This window comes from Cynara cardunculus, assembly GCF_001531365.2.
Source record: "Cynara cardunculus var. scolymus isolate 2C chromosome LG 3, CcrdV1, whole genome shotgun sequence".
Taxonomy (NCBI): domain Eukaryota; kingdom Viridiplantae; phylum Streptophyta; class Magnoliopsida; order Asterales; family Asteraceae; genus Cynara; species Cynara cardunculus.
Genome location: NC_037530.1, coordinates 39500058 through 39519324, shown reverse-complemented (window position 1 = coordinate 39519324; position 19267 = coordinate 39500058). Strand labels below are relative to the sequence as shown.

The 19267-nt window shown below is 36.9% G+C and overlaps 1 protein-coding gene across 3 annotated transcripts; it reads left to right on the top strand.

Annotated features, from left to right (window-relative positions):
* The first annotated feature begins 1432 nt into the window (after positions 1 to 1432).
* Positions 1433 to 19254, top strand: LOC112508792 (polyadenylate-binding protein-interacting protein 3-like). Of its 3 annotated transcripts, XM_025113549.1 has the most exons (16): positions 1433 to 1712; positions 4838 to 5012; positions 5087 to 5245; positions 5366 to 5502; positions 5747 to 5937; positions 7615 to 7792; positions 7879 to 8097; positions 10103 to 10176; positions 10312 to 10360; positions 10491 to 10524; positions 12387 to 12697; positions 14539 to 14685; positions 17503 to 17601; positions 17688 to 17750; positions 18849 to 18889; positions 18980 to 19254. In XM_025113549.1, exons 2-15 carry the CDS (start codon positions 4874 to 4876, stop codon positions 18876 to 18878), a joined length of 1830 nt encoding a protein of 609 aa, XP_024969317.1. In that variant the 5' UTR covers positions 1433 to 1712; positions 4838 to 4873; the 3' UTR covers positions 18879 to 18889; positions 18980 to 19254. The 3 variants fall into 3 exon arrangements, with proteins under 3 accessions (XP_024969317.1, XP_024969318.1, XP_024969315.1); XM_025113550.1 differs by having other exon boundaries at positions 4838 to 4934; positions 18849 to 19254; XM_025113547.1 differs by having other exon boundaries at positions 18849 to 19254.
* Positions 19255 to 19267: the final 13 nt, after the last annotated feature.

Sequence of the window (19267 nt, the reverse complement as noted above, 5' to 3'; positions counted from 1 at the left end):
AGTAATTAAGGTGAAATGAAATAAAGACAATTGTTTGGTTTTATATAATGCAGTGAACTCATTCCCTCGGAAGCATAAACTTTCGTTTCAGGTCAAAAATAGGGAAATGAAAATTCATTCCCGTTTTGATTCTCCGTTATGTTTCATTATCCTGCTTGAACCGAACAACCAGTCAAAATTTTAACTGGTTTTTTATTTTATTTTACTGGTTCATCTATAGAACTTTTTAAAGATCCACGATTTAAGCTCCATAAAATTAATTTACAGTCACATTCAAATACAAGATGACACATACTACAAATCACGTTCAAATACAAGCACAATCAAAATAGACATCGAATAAAACAAAGCGTGAATTAAGGTTGAAGGATCAAAATATCAACTTCAAAATCAAGATATATCGTTATGCATTACAAAAGATGTATTTTCTAGCAAAGGAGGTGGCAAAATGTTGGCGGCAACGATGGACACTCATTATTAGGGATGCTCATGGGTTGAGTTGATCGGGTTGGAGACATCTGAACAACCCAACCCAATGTTTGCGGTTTAAAAAATATGAACCCAACCTAAATCAAAGTGCAACCTAACCAAAACTGTATGGGTTGATGGGGATGATACTTTGGTACATTAAAACATTATTCTAACCTTGGATATGTTAATTTTTTTTTAATCATCAACCATTTGATACACCTTATCCATACTTGTTACGTATATCACATTCAATTAATTTTTTCAATATATATATATATATATATATTCACATTTACTGAACATATATACGAATGACTTATATAGAGATGGATAATAGATTGAAAATATTTATATCTGAAGAGCGTACGTGATAGTGTAATTGACTAATGTATATATTAATATAAATTCAACAATCATATCAAATTCAAGAAATAAAAGGATATCAGGTTCATCGGGTTGGGTTGAGTTCAAATAATAGTAACATAATATCAACCAAACACATACGGTTTGAAAATTTTACAACTCGATTAGACATCAGGTCGCTACGGGTTGAATTATTTTGCGTTGGGTTGAGTTGATCGGATTTTTAAGCACCACTACTCTGACCATTAAAACAAATACTATATTGAAGTTATATACCAAATAAAGATAAATTATTAATTTTTTGTCTTATTCTTGTCCCATACTGCTCCACCTATTTTGGTCAAACAAAAACCTTTTTCTTAATGTCGTGTCAAACGTGATATAACAAGTTCGTATCCGATCTCATGTTTACATAAAACATGAAAAAATTATGTCATATCTTGTTATGTCTGTCTCATATACCAAACACACCTTCGACGAAACACCATGGCATTGGTCTCAAGTTGAAGTCGGCCCCAAAATTTTGCCCCTTTTTAACGTTTACAGCACCTTGCACCATTATCGATTGTCAACAAAAACCTAACCTAGCCCCTGATCGTAAAAATCAAGAGGAAGAACATCACCCAAACCCAAAATACCCTTTCGCTATTCACTGGTGGTTTTGGGCTCTCTCACCTTCCATTCTTTCTGTTTCAAAACTCCATTAACTTTCTTCAAAACAACCGTTGATTACAAGAGTAAACAGTTCGGTGGCCATAGCTCCATAGATGCGCCACGATCTTCGCCTTCTCTTCCCAACATCTTAAATATATATAGTTTTTCCACAAGCTTTTCTTCTTTCGATCAACCCCTTTAATCGCCCTTAACAGATCTTTCCGGTAAGTTCTATCTCGTCGCCTTCTTTATGCCGCATCATACAATGAATTACATTACTAGGGATAGGGTTTTTGATTCTGGATTATGTGTATGCCTATAAACTTTGTGAATTTGTGTTTAATAGTTACATGCAACTTGATTCTGGATTGTGTATGCCTTTAAACTTTGTAAATTTGCTAGGTTTTGTGCTTTGGAATACATTTCAATGCAGTGATAATGTTCCAAGACTCTACTAAAATTTATATATTTTTATTTGTTTGTAATAATTGGGAATCTGGTAATTGTTTTATTTGGGGTTTTTATAGAATGATTAACTATGTCAAGAACCGAAGATATAGAAGCTATCAATATAATACAACTGAGCACTAGGTTATCACAGTTCAAATGAAATAACCACCACAATACATTAAAGATATTCAAACTACAACCAAGTACCAAGAACATTGAATTGTATTGTATATGAAGCATACAACACCCACCCCCAAAAATGGAGCAAAATGAAATATGAAACACTGCAGCTAGGAGACCTGAAGAAACCATTGAATCTATGGTGAAGTAATCTACACAGAATGAAACTGTTAAACTGAGTGTTGCGTAACAGGACATACAAAAATAAACTAAATAGTAGAAGCAACTAATCTGAATGAAATCAAATTGCACAAGTGAATCAGTAGAAAACAAGTTTGTAAAGCTTGAATCAACAAGATCTTTAGTTATTCCATGCCAAACTTTGAACTAATTACAACCACCATTGTCCACCATCTCCACGTCCTCCACTACTACCCCTCCACCTCCACCGCAACCGGTTGACCATCGGCCACCACTGCCCATCGCCGTCACCACCACCACCGGTGGCCACCTCCAACACCATCACTACAATCTTGGCCGCCAACACCATCACCGCCCTCCATCTTCTAGTCCTCCACAACCACCGCCAGTCCCTGACTACCACCGCCAGTCCCTGACTACCACCGCCTCTACCTACACCTCCTCTACAATCACCACCACCACCACTAACCACCACATAAAATCATTCAAACAACATTTAGACACAACTTGTCCGGTCCTAGTTGTGCTATAAGACATACAACTAGTCTGGTCTTGTCCGGTCCAGTTCAGTCCAGTATACCAAACGCTACCAAACAAATATTTAAAAAAATGTCAAGTTAACAACAAATATTTGCTACACGATCTGCAGATCAACTGCTGAGGTAAGATGAGGTGTTGGGCCACCCACCCACTGACTAAACTAATCTCATAAACTAGGGACTTTGAAGATAAATATATCGTAATAACCAACTCATATGGGAGAAATTAAGGAGATGTTATGGACTAACTATGCTTACATAGGTGGTGTTATGTCATGGGTGCCACAGTTACATGCTTATGGCACCCCATAAGTGGTTCTTGCTTAATATACAGTAAGTTACATATTATGAAAGCGTGTCACGACTACACATGCGGCCATATGTTAAACAAACCAAATGAATTATAAAAACATTGAAAAAGAACAGCTCTTGCGTTCACTAGTTTTCCACAGAGAGAACTTTAATCCATTTGGTTAAGAATGAAAAACCTAAAAAGAAGACAAAAATGGATATTGCTAGGGTTTTTACAATAGGCCATTTTGCATAATTGGCGGTTTCGAGTAACTCAGTTAGTTATTTTACACTTTAGTTATATTTTTTTGAAGTCATTTTTGTCGAGGCTAAATAGATGCATCTTTGACATAGGTGCCAACACTATGAATGGCAAAACGTTTGGAAAGCAATCTTATAGTGTTTGTTCACTTATGCTGTAGGCAATGTGTAATACCCTAGTCCCCAGTAGCGACTTCGCCTGATAACTTTCAAACCAACTAAAATTATGGTATTGGTGGTAACCGGGAAGTTATTAGTACAACTACCAAAGACGGAAGACCAGTGACTTATAATTCAAATGACCAATGTGGGACAGGATGTCACAACTTCGGAACTTACCTACAAAGAAATTCAAAATAGATTCCAATAATACTTATCCTCAATAGAAGCACGAGTCCAGCTTCTCACATCCCGATGGGCCGTTCAGTTGCTTTAGGCTTTGGGAATTGTTAATGGTACAAGAACGCTGGCCACTTAAAGGTGTAGCAGGTTGGACTCGTACATCTAATGGGGTAATGATTTTGGGATTTCGTTTGGGTTTTTGTTTAAGTTTCTCAAGGCTGCCAAGAATTTACGTGTGGAAGTTTTTGATGTCCCATTTCACATTGGATGTGAGTACTATAACATCCCAAAAATTGAGTTGATAAAATATCACTTATTTGATTAGCATTTGAATTCTTTTACCACCATAGAAACTGATGCAATTATATTATGTGGTTTGTTTTCGTAGAATCATTCAGGAATCTTAATCATTCTCTAGTGTTTTGCAAGAATTGACGTGATATCTTGAGTAAATTACGTTTTTAGTCCCTGTGGTTTGTTGAAAATTCTATTTTTGTCCTTGTGGTTTTGAAATTACAGTTTTCACCGTCATAGTTTATAATTCATTTCTGTTTTCGTCATCATGATTAAAAATTTTATTGCTTTTTTCGTCCATATGGTTTACAATTCATTTCTATTATAGTCCCTCATACTTAAAAGTACTATTTAACCTCAGGGAAGAAAATTGAAATGAATTGCAAACCATAAGGACTAAAAGCACAATCTCAAAACCACAAGGACAAAATCTGAAATATATAACAAACCAGAGGGACAAAAAACGTAATTTACTCTGATATCTTTAATGAACATGAGCATTATTTCTCCTTTCCAAAATAAATTGATCAAACTACTTTGTGGTATGGTACTATCGTCCAAGAGATCAAGACAAAATGGTTTTTGGTTATTAGATGCTTAAGCTATGCTGTTATTGCGGTCAAAATACAAAATATCGGTCAGGACCGATATTCGATATTTCGGTTAGATGGGTGCTCCTCATGTTTATGAAGCCATTTTGTTTTGATATTATTAGTGCAAGGTGGAGACCATTTTTGCTTTACCTCATACTCTCAAAATGGAAATTAATGTTTCAATGCTTTACAATGCACAAACATGAAAAAACACCCATTTTGTATTTTGTCAGTTACTTAAATGGTTTATTTTTACAGTATCCAGTTTTTGGTGGATTGGAAATTTGATCAAGAATGAATCTGCAACAAGTTGCACCACCGAGGTCCTCTGCGAATGGATTCAGCCGCAGGAGAGGTGAAAAAGAAATGGGTATTAGAGTCGATAATAAATCTCAGTCAGAAAAGTCGAACTTTAACAAAATGACCACAACTGGTAGACTTTACTGGACCCAATTGCCTTACAAGTTACAACTTTCATGCTCATTATTCTAACTTGTGTTTGCTCAGGTTTACCAACTGGAAACAAAGGGGGAGTTGATAGCCCATCACGTCAGCGACTTGTTTATTTAACAACATGTCTTATTGGACATCAGGTGGAAGTCCAGGTGACAGATGGATCTGTCTTCTCTGGAATATTTCATGCCACAAATGCGGAGGATGATTTTGGTATCTTCTAAAACATTTAAATTGTGAATATGCATGATACATTTGAGCCTTTGCAATTGGAATTGTTTGTGTATTTGATCATATGCCTTTCTTACAACATACTTGGTTGCCCTTTTTCAGGAATAATCTTGAAGATGGCCTGCATGACAAAGTCTAGTTCTTCTCAAGTACAGAAAAACATTTCAGATTCTGCTAACAAGGCTCCTTCTAAAACTTTAATCATACCCGCGAATGACCTTGTGCAAATTGTGGCAAAGGTTTGTTTGTTTCTATCTTTTGTAGTTCCGTACTTTTTTTTGTTTTATTTATATCAATTCTGTGGTTGATCATCTTGTGTCATGTTAATCAAGAATATCCAACTTGTGGAGATGCCTTAAACAACATTATTTGTAGGGATATTTAATCAAGAATAATAGTTGAAATTCTGTAGCTTTTAGGAATACAGTTGCCATTTTGCTTATATGAACTGATATGTTTTTATTTTGTGATTCATATGGGCAGAGTGTACCTGTAACCAGGGATTGGTTGACAAATGAGCTTCAGCACGAAAAACCACAAGACATTATGATAGACTCCTTGATTTCTCGTTCTCGGCATGTTGAGTTGGAAAGAGAATTGGAACCTTGGATCCCTGATGATGATAATATAGAATGTCCTGAGCTGGACAATACATTTGATCGTCATTGGAATAGGTTCTAAGTTCTTTACCTCTTATTGCTGCTATATATGGTCACAGTGATATATCTGATCGTGTAGGATGATTTCTAGACCTAGTGAGATTTAGTTGGTGCCCATATAATGTTTAGAAATTGTAGTCCTTAAGGCAAAGTAGCTGTCCTGATTTACATGTACCTAAGTTCTAGATCATTTTATTTCTGTTAGCCAGCTTATGCCCGAGGTTCCCTGCCTCATTTTATGCTTCTTGCTCCGTGTGGAATCACCTTGAGATGCCCTGACCTACTAACATCCTATTCGTTACATTACGCTTCTTTATTTGAGTAGGCTTTGTTACTGGTTATATTTCAGCCAGACCCTGATGAAAATAATAATAAGTGAATCATGTTTTCGCTATGAAATCCTTCAATTACTTCTGCTGCTTGAAAGTGGCGGCGGAAGTATGGCTCAGTGTTATGTTAATTGAAGCACTATGTTTTAATATCATATGGTGCTGCTCATGTGTGTCTTCTGTCCCATTATAGCATGTTAAGAAGAAACACTTCACATTTTCTATTCTTGACATGAATACGAGCAATGTGAATCTTCTGACATTTTCTATAAACAGCTGGAGAATTATAAAGCTGAGTGGCCTGTTTTTGTATTGTATGGGATGGGTTTCTTATATCTAGAAACCAGTAGCTTCATTATTTTTCTGTAACTTTACCTGTAATGACATATGATTCGTAGCAGACTCTATCTAGCATCCACGCTCTTGGTTAAACTAGCTACATTTGTAGGAGGGAGGAGAAAATACAAGGGGCCCACAAAATGTCATTTATGTGTTAATTCTGTTTAAACTATAATTGGTATAGGATTTTTTTGTATGAGAAGTTACTGGTTGGTACATAGGAACATCTATGACATGTTCTTCTCTTAGAGTGTATCGTTCACATATCGAAAGCAATCTGCATATCTTAGTACTTTTATCATTGGTCTTATACATATTTTTCACTCTGCACATGTAAGTATTCATCTTTCGCTTGATTAGTGGTCTTGTATGTTTTTTCTGTTTGCTTACCTGACCTTGTGTCTATGTACTATGTGTGCCTTCCTGGTGCACTATAAAATCCTCTTCTTTGTTTAAAAGTGAAAATATCAGCTTCAAATTTCAAACTTAAACTGGGCGCTAGTATCATAAAACATCGAACGACATTTAGTTTAATGGACAATCTTGATGTAGACAGGTATGGGATAAATTATGTAAAGAACCCAACTAGGGGGGAACTTACAAAGGGGTTTGAAGGGATATATATATAGGGTCAGGTTCAGGGGAAAACCGCAAAGAAAATGAAAAACTGAGGAACACCCCACTAGCCGTTCATCTTTACAGTATGCACATGTGGATACTAGTAATTTGTAAGTAATTTTTCCGGTATGCACATGGGCATAACATGCACATGTTCATAGAAACCAGGAAACATCTTCAATTACTTGTGTGCATAATGTACAAATGAACTGTTATTAGGGTGTTCCTTAGTTTTTCAATTTTATGAGGGTTTTCCCCTGAACCTCCCCAACCCCTATATATATGTATATATATATGTATATATATGCAAAGCACCAGTTATTATGGCAGAAAGTTGTTGTCTAGATCTTTTTTCCCTAAAATATATAATCTCTTTTACTTACCAACCTAATTGTCAATTATGTAGGGGCTGGGATCAATTTGAAACGAATGCAGCATTATTTGGAGTAAAAAGTACATTTAATGAGGAACTCTACACCACAAAGCTTGATAGAGGTCCTCAGATGAGAGAGTTAGAAAAGGAGGCTTTAAGAATAGCAAAAGAAATTGAGGGCGAGGATACCCAAGATCTTCATTTAGCTGAAGTAAATGTTTTACTTCTTGATTTCCGTATTTGTAGTCATGTATAATCACTCTTTAAGTTCTTACAGCTCTACCTTCTCTTGATCAGGAAAGAGGCATACACTTCCATAATAGCTTTGATCTCGATGAAGAAACTAAATATTCATCTGTTCTTCGCGGTGTTGATGATAGTGGTTATGATGAAAATGAGGACATTTGGGATACAGAAAATATTGAAACCTTTGGAAATGTCTCTGATTCAGTCATGAACACATCGACTGACTTGAAAAGTGGTGGATCTCAATTACCATCAAGCTTTTTGTCATGGGTATTTCTTCAACTTCTTATTCTTGTCCTATGAAGATTTTCTTGTCCATGCTATGATGATGGAGATGATTTGTGGGATTAGATCTGTTGATTTTATGTTATGGAGGTCTTTATTTGGTCAAATTATGATCTGGTGTTTGTCCTTTCTGGGTTATGAGTTTTGCTTTTTTTGGTTTCTTCTTTCTGGTGGGGGTCGGAGAAATAGCTTTTTCTTCCATCATTTGATATATGCATACATCTCCCAATCGCTGCATTGCCTCATTTCGTATGCTAGCATGAACGGATGAAGCAAGCTGGAGAGGTAGAGAGTGGGAGATAGGGTTAATGAGTTGGATTAAGGGCCTGTTGTTAGCAGCTTAATGGGACTCACAGTTTATTCGGTCAGCTACACATGACTGTTAGTGGCTTAATAATATAGAAACTGGCTTATTTAGTAAGCTTCTAGGGGGAGCTTGGCGCAGCACGGAAACGAGTTAATCACACTAACATGTTTTTGAAGAAAATACCTTGGAATCCACCAATGTTTATAAATTGTAATCAATAAATTTTGTCCATAAACAAAGACGATGATCCCTATTTATAGACTAGAGTCCTACCCAAACTTATCTAAGAATCCTAAAAGGATTAAAAAACTGGGGAATTATCCTTAAAATACAATCAGAAACAGGAAACTGACTCAATAAAGGAAACTAAAACTAAAACATAGGAAACTTGGACTTGAGCTTATGGTTTCTTGTCCTTTCGATTCTTTCTTCAAATTCCAAGGCTGCTTGTTCTACATCAGTTCTTCCCACCGTTTACCTCAAAGAACCTTTCGACCTCCGGCAACCAGTCCAAGAACTCTTCAATTTGCAGGTCTCCGTAGAACATTGGTATGTCGGCTTGTATTTTGTATTCAAGTTGGTGGTTGTCATGTTGCTGGTGCATTCCTCTATGGTTGTTGGCTTAATCATCAGAATCCTCTTCGTCTAGGTCAGTTTGGTCTTCAAATTTTTCTGCCCTAGGTTGTTGTACCACAACAGGTTGGGGCTGTCGTGCTAGCAGTTGTTGTATTGCTGCTTCTAGACGCCCCAGAGACTGTTGTTGTTGTTTGATTGGCGCCCATAGTGCTGCTTCCCTGCGACTAGCTTCATCAGGGTCGTTTCTTACGGCTTCGTTGACCATCGAACGAGGCGTGGTAGGCTCTGATACCACTTGACGCAGCACGGAAACGAGTTAATCACACTAACGTGTTATTGAAGAAAATACCTTGGAATCCATCAATGTTTATAAATTGTAATCAATAAATTCTGTCCATAAACAAAGACGATGATCCCTATTTATAGACTAGAGTCCTACCCAAACTTAGCAAGAATCCTAAAAGGACTAAAAAAACTAGGGAATTATCCTTGAAATAAAATAGGAAACAGGAAACTGGCTCAATAAAGGAAACTAAAACTAAAACATAAAAAACTTGGACTTGAGCTTATGGTTTTCTTGTCCTTTCATTTCTTTCTTCAAATTCCAGGGCTGCTTGTTCTACATCAGAGCTTTATGCAAGTTTTTTCAAAACCTGCCCCTCCCAATTAAAAAACACTCTCCTATCTATGAAAAATCCCTCCCAAACAAAAACCTTCCCAATCTATACAAACAGATTAATCTACACAAAACTTTATCCATACAAGACTTAATGAGAAACCAACCAAACAGCCCCTAAGGGTATGTAGTTGCCTTACCTTGTTTATGTTTTGCTTGTACCTGCTTTATTTTGTATGTTATCAAGTTAACTTATTTTTCAAAAAAATTTCTTATATGCCTCTCTATTTCACACACTTCCATAAACCGGGTTTTGACGGAAAGAACCGCTCTATATTTTGGGGTATAGTTCAGACCCATGTATATCTTCCCCCCGGGGGCAGGGCGACCCCACTTCATGGTGGGATATACTGGGCTCGTTTGATTTGGTTTGGTTGCCGCATTACCTCGTATCAATGTTTCAAGCTCTGTCGATGTTCCACGTCATGCAGGTTGAGGGTCACGCTTCTCAAACGAGTTCAAGCACGGACTTCTATCCATCTGGTTATTTGGACAGCGAGAACAGGTTCTTGTCGATATATTGAATTGCGTCATTTCATGCACTTCAAACTATTTAGATTGATTTTATCCATTATCCTCAACACGACTTTATACCATTGTTACTTACAAACTTCTTTATGTTTCTCATGGGTTATCTCAGGATTCAAGACAAAAAGGCTGGAAGTCAGGAGGATACTGGGAAGCACATGGTATATTAAGCTTCTTCACTACTGACCGCATACCAAGTTTTTCAATGGAACTCTATATACCAATATACCGTTTAGCTCCTGTTTCTTGTAGATCGTTTCTAACTATTACACTTCTGTTTGACAAATGCAGTTATTTGAGCAAAACCAGGCTTCAGAATCAGAGGGTTAGTGTCTTTATTCTTCTTTTATTAATTAGAAAGGCGGAACTAACAATACATTCCGAAATTCTGTCATTTGTGAATTCAGATGGTAAGATAGCTATTGTTTCTACTAGAGATGGCCAAAATGGGTCCGGCCCCAGACCGTTTGGGACCGGGATCGGCTCGACTGGTTATGGTTTTTACGAAAATTCGAGGCCCGGCCCCGGTCCGGGTCGCGGTTATACATAGGCCCAAATTTGTTTAAAAAAGTAAGTTCTTATAAATTATATATCAAGTTTTTCAAGATTTCTACATGATCTTCAAGTTTTTCTTTTTTACCAAAAACTTCAAGTTTATTTTAGGTTATCCAAGTTCTTTTGGAAGTTTTTCAAGTTCTTAAAAGTGTTTGAATACTAAATTCCAAAAATCGTAATTATAGAAACATGCACAACATTTTTTAAGATTTTTAAAAAAATATCTGAAGTGTATTTGAATGAATTTTAAAGTGTATTTCAAAAAGATATTATTCAAACAAAAGAAAATCATCAAACAAGATTTTATATATGTTCAAAATTATGTTTTGGAAAAAGAAATTGAACCGATTTGGGCCTGTCCCGGGCCCGGTTCTAAGGACCGTTATGGTTAAAGAAGACCGGGACATGGTTTTTTGGTCGGGATCGGTTACGAAAAGGAAATCAAGGACGGGGACCGATTTGGGCCGACTGGGACCGGTTTTTGGCCATCTCTAGTTTCTACTTGGGTTTGTTAAGGTTTATCCATTATTATTCTGCCTGTCCCAAAAAGAAGAGTCCATATGTTATATCTTAGGTGCGGTAATGGGTAGCAATAATGCCATCATCCACGAGCCGGAGAGGATGCCTAATGTATATCTGAACGCTCTTCTCTTCTTGATCTGAAAAAACTGAAGTAGATAAATAGGCTGTTTTTTGGCTGATCCAGGGTTGTTGTCTTTGTTCTTGTATTTGTATGTGCATCCTAGCTTGCATTTGCTAATCGTATGGTTGCTTCTACATGTGGAATTGGATGTTTGTCATTGTATTGATATGAATTTTGTACTTCTAAGTTTGAATGGTGCTATGTATCGTGATACATAATTGGTCTCTCTCTTAAGGGTGCGTTTGGTGTCCAGATAGGATGGACAGAACAGAACAACTGTCCAGTGTTTGGTAAGACAAAATTGGATAGGATATAACAGATAAAATGATCAATTTACCCCGAATGAGTTGTTATTACATTTTGATTAATTTATGTAATTTATTAAATTATAATAAATAAATGTTTTTATAACAAAATATATCATTAGAAAGTTTTCATTAAGCTTAAAATGACTCCAAAATAAAATTTATATAGTTTCCAATTTTTATTTTATACCTTTTCTATGTTATTTTTTTTATTATCAATTACGTAAATAATCAAAATATAGAAACCGTATAGAAACAATATTTTGAGGACAGTAAAGTGGAAATTTAAAGAACATAAAATACAATATATAACATCTGACGGATGGATAAAATGTAAAGAGAGATGCAGAATTTTTAGATAAGAATTAGGTTTTATTTTGAGGTTATATTGGTAAGATATAGGTCTGTTCCACCTTGTTCCATGAGGTGGGGTGGAACACGCTTGTTTCACTTTGTTCCACTCTGTTTTTGCCTGTTTCTCATAGAAGTCCTGTGGTCCTGCCAAACATGGAACACTGATCCCTGTCCTGTCCTGTCCTATCCAGTGTACCAAACGCACACTAAGTGTCATATGTATTAAGTGCGTTTGTTTATGGTGGTTTTTTTAATATAACCTTTACTTTTGGACTTCTATGTTTCTTTTCATGCAAATCACCCTATTCATTTAATCATGTACATATATAGAGTCGTCATTGAGGCTTAAGAAAGAAAGCTCCGAGAAAGGACTCTCAGCAGACGCGACTGCATATGCTCCATCTAATGTCTTGTCTAAGGCTCCGGAAACGACGGGTTCTAGTGAAGCATCAGAGGGTGCAACCACTCTCAAGATACACGAGGCTACACAACCTGCAATCTCTCGTGCACAACCTGGTAGTTCATCATCTACTTCGGAATGTGGAAATGCTGCCCCGACTGCTAGTGCTCCTGGACTATCCCCTAGCTCGTCAATGGGCTCTCTTAGTTCTGAAAAATCAACATTGAATCCCATTGCAAAGGTTAAATTTAAATATTTGCTCTCATATTGTTGTACACGCGATATTACTAATTGTAACAACTTGTTCCACATGGATAGGAAATGGGATTTATTAGCTCCTTATAAGCCTCAAGTTGTGGGCTACCAATGACTTCCATCATGGCGTTAAGTTTAATATGAAGTTATTGGACCAGCCAATTGCTATGGGATTCAGGGTGTTACAATGGTATCAGAGCCAGGTCCTGGACTGGTGTGCCTGCGAGGATGCTGGGCTTCTCGCGGGGGGGGGGGGGGGGAGGGGTGGATTGTAAGATCCCACGTCGGTTGGGGAGGGGAATAAAGGTTGCCTTATGAGGAATTGGATACCTCTATCAGACACGTTTTAAAACCATGAGTCTAGGTATGGACAAAGCGGACAATATTTCTGGTGCAGTTAGCCTGAGATGTTTCACTAATCCCCCTCCCACTTGAAAACATGCACGGCCGTCCCTGGGGGAGGGTGGCACGGTTGCATGCCCAAGCATAAAAAATATCAGGGCCCAATTTTTTTTCTTCAATACAAAGAATTAGTCTTAAAATATTAATAAATTAAAGAAACCCAAAAAATTGTAGCATATAATAAGAGGTAAAAAGAATTTAGTAGATAATAGGGGTCTAAAAATATATCAACTAATTACATTGGTGAAGAAAATAAAAAATAAATAATTCGTCATTAGTTATATGCTATTATTTATTGCGCCTCTAATTTTTTTATCTCCTACCAAGGTCCAATGCTATTGGCTATTGCTATCTCTGTATGCTTGATTGTTTTCGTGCTTCAACAATTCAACGTTAAGCTCATGTGCTTGCTATTGCTTTATATTTTTGTTGGATATTTTCATCTATTTCTGCTTCTATTGACTATTGCTATTTGGTTATGTTGTTTTAATTGGTTTTGTTGATTATTGTTATCTACTTTTGCTTTTATAGAATATATTGTACTATTGTTTAATGATCAAATCTATTGTTTTTATGAGTTATGACATGTTTCATGGTTTTGTGATTAATCCATAAATTTTTTCCTACTAAATGTATTTATTAACGTCTCATATATATGGCATGTTCCATAAACTTTTAATCATAACATCTTATTTTAGTTGAACACAAAAAGAAGGAAAAGGAAATTAAAATGTTTTCATCAATTGTTTGACTTATACATCTTCCATTGAGATTCCACTACACACCGCAAGATTCTATTTAAGTGCTCAAACAACCATTCATTGAGCTTACAAATTATGTCTCATTCATAATTTACTCTTATTGGATCTCAGTGGATCATCTTTTCTTGCACATTCTTATTATTCTCATTTGTCTACTTGTCTAGAAAACCTTGATAATCTTCTCTATTATTGATCTCTCATTGACTCTCAAGATTGCTTCCTCCACACAAGTTCTCTTTTTGTATCAAAATTACACATATTTCTTATTATGAAAATATATCAACCATAGTTTTTAAACTCTTGGTTGTTAATTACTTTAATAAGAAGTACGTAGGTTTAAGTACTCTTTTATCTATAATAAAGAAAAATAAGATTTCTTTCCTCAATGAGTCATTAGAATTTCTTGTATTCAATTTGTTTATTAAAGAAAAACATTTATTGAATTTTTTTGATACTTATCAAGGACCCTGATTTTACATTTGCCTAGGGCCTATAAAATGTCAGGAATGGGCCTGAAAACATGGAAAACTAATACTTGTAGTATTACTCTTGCGGATGCTGCAAGTTCTACTAGAAATAGTGGGAAAATGATGATGGAAATGATGTTTTGTTGTCATAAATTGTTGCAGTTGCTTAACCATTTTGTTCGTTTTGATGTTTTCAGGAATTCAGACTCAACCCAAATGCGAAGAGCTTTGTTCCTTTGCAGACACCTTTAAGGCCTGCATCTCCGGTATCGGATGGTTCCTTTTACTACCCAACTAATGTAGCTCCAGTCTCACATATGCAAGGCGTGCCTGTTGGCATTGGAGTAAGTTATTCTTGATGCTTTAAAAAATTTGCCTATATTCTGTGTCTTAGAGCATTTTGAATGATGTTAAATGGTAATATTATTCGGTTCAGAGAAGTAGGGATTGTTTCTGTATAACTGGAGCTGTTGGAATCAGCCTCCTTTTGTTCGATTTTCTGCATAGAAACCAAACCAATCCAATATATCCCATTCGGGAATAGGGTTGGTGGTGGGATGTACTCGAATGTGTTCGAACCATCGGTCTCCTTATCTCAATTTATCCTTGATAGGCCCAACTCCCAACTTTGCCAGAAAAAGCTCGATTGATATTCTGTCCAACATGGTTCGACCACAATTACATCTGAACATTCTCATTTATACAACTTTCAACTTCCTTTTGAGTTTTAAGGGACTTGCTTATTATCGAACACTTAGACCCATGCAATATAGCTGGTTTGATGGCTATCCTGCACAATTTACCCTTAAATTCTTTCAAATTCCATTTCAATTACTTCAAGTTCAAATTCCTTTGATGGATTCCAATTCCACCAAATTCCAATATGCAAACCAAACTCCCCCTTGGTTTCAATGGGACCTTGTCACACAACACTTCCGTGGCAACCCTGCACTGTAACCATCTTGTCTTTGTGCGATGTGTTATGTTATTCTCGACCTCTTATTTGAATCATGAGGCCTAAATATTTGAAACTCTGTGCTTTTGGGTTTTTTTGCCTCCTAAAAGTTGACTTTTTACTCGTTAATTCGCTTATTGCTGAAATTGCACTATAGGTATTAGGTCTTAGAGTGGCTAATGCACAAGCCTTGTGTCTTCAATACCTCCATCCATTGCTCCAATCTCTCCTTTTTCTCTACATTCGATTTTGTTACCAACACAATGTCGTCATCGAATAACATACGCCGGAGGACATTCCCTTGGATACCTCGGGTACAAATTTATCCAAAAGCACAACAAATAAGAATGTGCTAGCCCAGGGGCACGGGTGAGGATCCTCGAGTCCTCGAACCTCATAAGTAAAGTTTATATTAGAATAAAAATATGAAGATATGCGGCAATGTAGGCTATTTCTCAACAAGTGAAATGAAGATGCAGAATGTCCCATTCAATAGAAAATTATTTAATTTAAAATAATATATTTCTCGCCATTATGAGTTTAGGGCTAGAAACTTGAGGATCAGGTAAAATGTGAATTTGATAAGGTAGTTTAGTCCAATTGAATTTTTTTGATTCATCTATCATTATAGACAGCACTAACAAGGATAAAGTCACAACTGTATAAATGGGACTTGAGGGATATTTTTGTATTGAATCCCTTGTGAGTTCATGATTGTCATATAAATTTCATGTTCTTCCCCCAGATTGAAGATTCTGTACTGGAGGGGGTGAGGGGCAATGGATCACTAAACGAAGTAAATGCCCCATCCATGAGACTTGATATAGATAAAGCGTGGGGAGCCTTCTACATGGCCTTTAGATAATACAAACCACCTAGGGATGGGGGCTAGATGACATGCCTTTCATAATTAGAACATCTTTTCACAAGCCACGGGTCTTGATGGAAACAACCCTTTTACTCTTTAGGATAGAGGTCAGGTCTGCGTACATCCCAACCTCCCCGGCCCACCTTCGGGTGGGATATACTGGGCTCGTTTGGTTTGGTAATAAAAACACCTAGTGATGAAACTAGAGCAATTGCTGCTTAGCAAGTATTCAGAGAACCTTGTTGTGTGATATTTGATAATTCATTACTGGTTTAAACTATATTGTAGAAAATGATTGTCGTTTTAGGTAAAATTAGGGCCTATTTGTTAGTAGCTTAATGAGCTTATTGGGACTCACAGCTTATTCGGTCAGCTTTTAGGGGGAGTTTTATGCTAAAAGACAAGCTTTTTTCCAAACCTGCCCGTTCCAATTAAAAGACCCTCTCCATCCATCTATGAAAAAACCCGCTCCATCTGTATGGACAAATTAATCTACACGAACAACTTTATCCATACAAGACTTGATGGAAAATCAACAAACAGTCTAGTTGGAAAAGGTTGAATGTAAAAAGGAGGCCAGATGGAAGTATAATCTAGATTCATGCTTCCCGAGGTCAATTTTGTTATCAAAGAAATATATTTCTAGTAGAAAAGCATTTTATAATGCTTCACAAAATTAGCAAATTTTTCCGGAGAATATGGCTGAAACCTATTTGGAACAGGTGTAGTCTTCTAATGCCACATGATTCCTTCTTTTTGTGACGTAATCAAGGTTTTGAAGGGTGGAATCGGGCCCCGAGGCGTTTTCCCTCAACAAGGCGAGGCGTAAGCCCCGAGACAGAAATATATGTACACCAAAATATGTATATGTAGTACTAAATTACTAAGGGCGTTGGTTCTTGACAGAGGAAAAGAGTGAAACCGTGAGATAGGCTGAGAGGGTGTGGAAAAGGCGGTTGCTTGGAGGAAGAGGAAGGGTCAAACCACACTTTTTGATTGAGAGGAAGAAGTACTAGCTTTTTGGATTTTAAAATATTAAAAGTACACATTGGTGCCATTGGGTTTTGACTTTATTCTCCAAAATAAAAAAAGACGCTTATACTATAAAAAGAAGTACTACTACTGCCATAAAACTTGTAAAAAAGCCAAAAAACCTTTACCAAAGCAGATCATTTGAGGCGTACGCCTCGTCCAGGGTCCAAGAGGCCGCCTCAGGTGCGGTTTTGGGCCGTCTTGACTCGAAACGATTTTGAAAACCATGGATGTAATATAAACTTGGAAAATGAATTTTGAATTAGGAGGTTTATTCTTGATCTTCAATTTAAATTGTTTTTGCAGATGGGAACCTCATTTTCCCCACACCAGCCAGCTATGTATGGTCCCCAGACAACGTCATTTCAATCACAGCAAGCCTATTTCCACTCGAACGCCCCACAGGTATGCCATTTGGTTCTCAAGTCATTCGTTTCAAAACCCATTGAGTTTCTCTTGTGGAAATTAATTTGAGACTATGATTCACTCAGTATGGACAGCAAATGCTTCTTGGTCAACCTCGGCAGATGGTGTACATGCCCACTTATCCTCCGGTAAGAAAGTTGAGCTTTCCTCTTCTATTCTCTTCATACTGTCTCGAGTTCAAAGTGAGTTCTTGAAATGCACGAGGACTTTTCGACCTCGCCTTCTTTTTCGGATCACGTTACCAAATAAATAGCGTGGCTCACATGGAGAGGCCTTTTGTATGATGCAAGTGTGGTTTTATAAGGGTGCGTTTGGTATGCGGGATGGGACGGTACAAAAAATTATTGTCCTACGTTTTGCGCGATACTGGACCGGGACAGGACAGGACTTGAGTGGGACTAAAATGCATTTTTTTATCCACCAAATTAGTTGGAGCAAAAATTTGCACCACCTGTGTCAAATTGAAACCTTAAAACCTTTCACAATCTTTCATCCGCCTACCTTACTCTCGCCCGTCTGTCCGTGTACCAAGGGCACCCTAAACGGGATTTAAAGACCCCAATTATTACAAGAGGTATGGTACAAGGTACCTGAATATATATATATATATATACACACACACACACACACACACACAGAGGGAGGTTCAGGGGAAAAACCCCCAAAAAATGAAAAATTGATGAACACCCTGGTAACAATTCATCTATACGATATACACATGGGAATACAAGTAATTGAAGCTGTTTGCTTATAAATTACTTGTATGCATATGTGTATATAGTCCAGATGAATGGTTAACAAGGTGTTCTTCAGTTTTTCAATTTTTGTGGTTTTCCTTGAACCAGACGTCCAGACCCTAATACTCACTCGCATTTATGTACCGGTGAGGGTTGAACCCTTGATCGAGCTACTGGTAACCCGGATACCATTGATGAGTATATAAGCGCGGTAACTCGGATACTGTTGGGCCAATAATCCAAATAGTTGACGAGTTCTATAATATTTATACACGGTAAATGCTCACATACATTCCTCTACCTCCAGTAAAGCTTGAACCCTTGACCTCCAGGGAGGCTAGGATATATTCATAATATAGATACCGCTCTTTTTGGTTTGACGAGTAAATCTTCAAGGAAGACAAAATCACCCCCTTCCGTTCGCTTTCTCATTTTATTCATAGCACTTTGAGTGAAGCTCTTCTTGATATTTGATATTTGTGGTGACAGGAAATGCCTTACAAGGGAAGAGAATTTTAGCATATTCACAGGTCCTCTGCCTTTGTCTATTCACAAGACTGTTAGCATATTCACAGGTCCTCTACCTTTGTCTATTCACAAGATTTTTAGCATATTCACAGGATTGTCTGGAATGGTTTTTGGTTTGAAGAATCCAGCAGTCATTAAGTGAAATCAATCCATCATCTTCTAAAAGGGAATCCCTACCCTTTATTGACCTTTGGGGATTCAGAAGTTTTAGAGAGTAGTTTTTTTATGCCATTTTTTAATGTTGTTTTGTACCAATAGGTTTGAAGTTTGTGAGTTGGGATAAAATTTATTTAGGTATGTTTTAATTTGCAACCTTTTTCTTTCTTTCTGTGTTAAAGATATGAAATTATTCAGGGATATTTTTTTAACTTGGTAGGTGT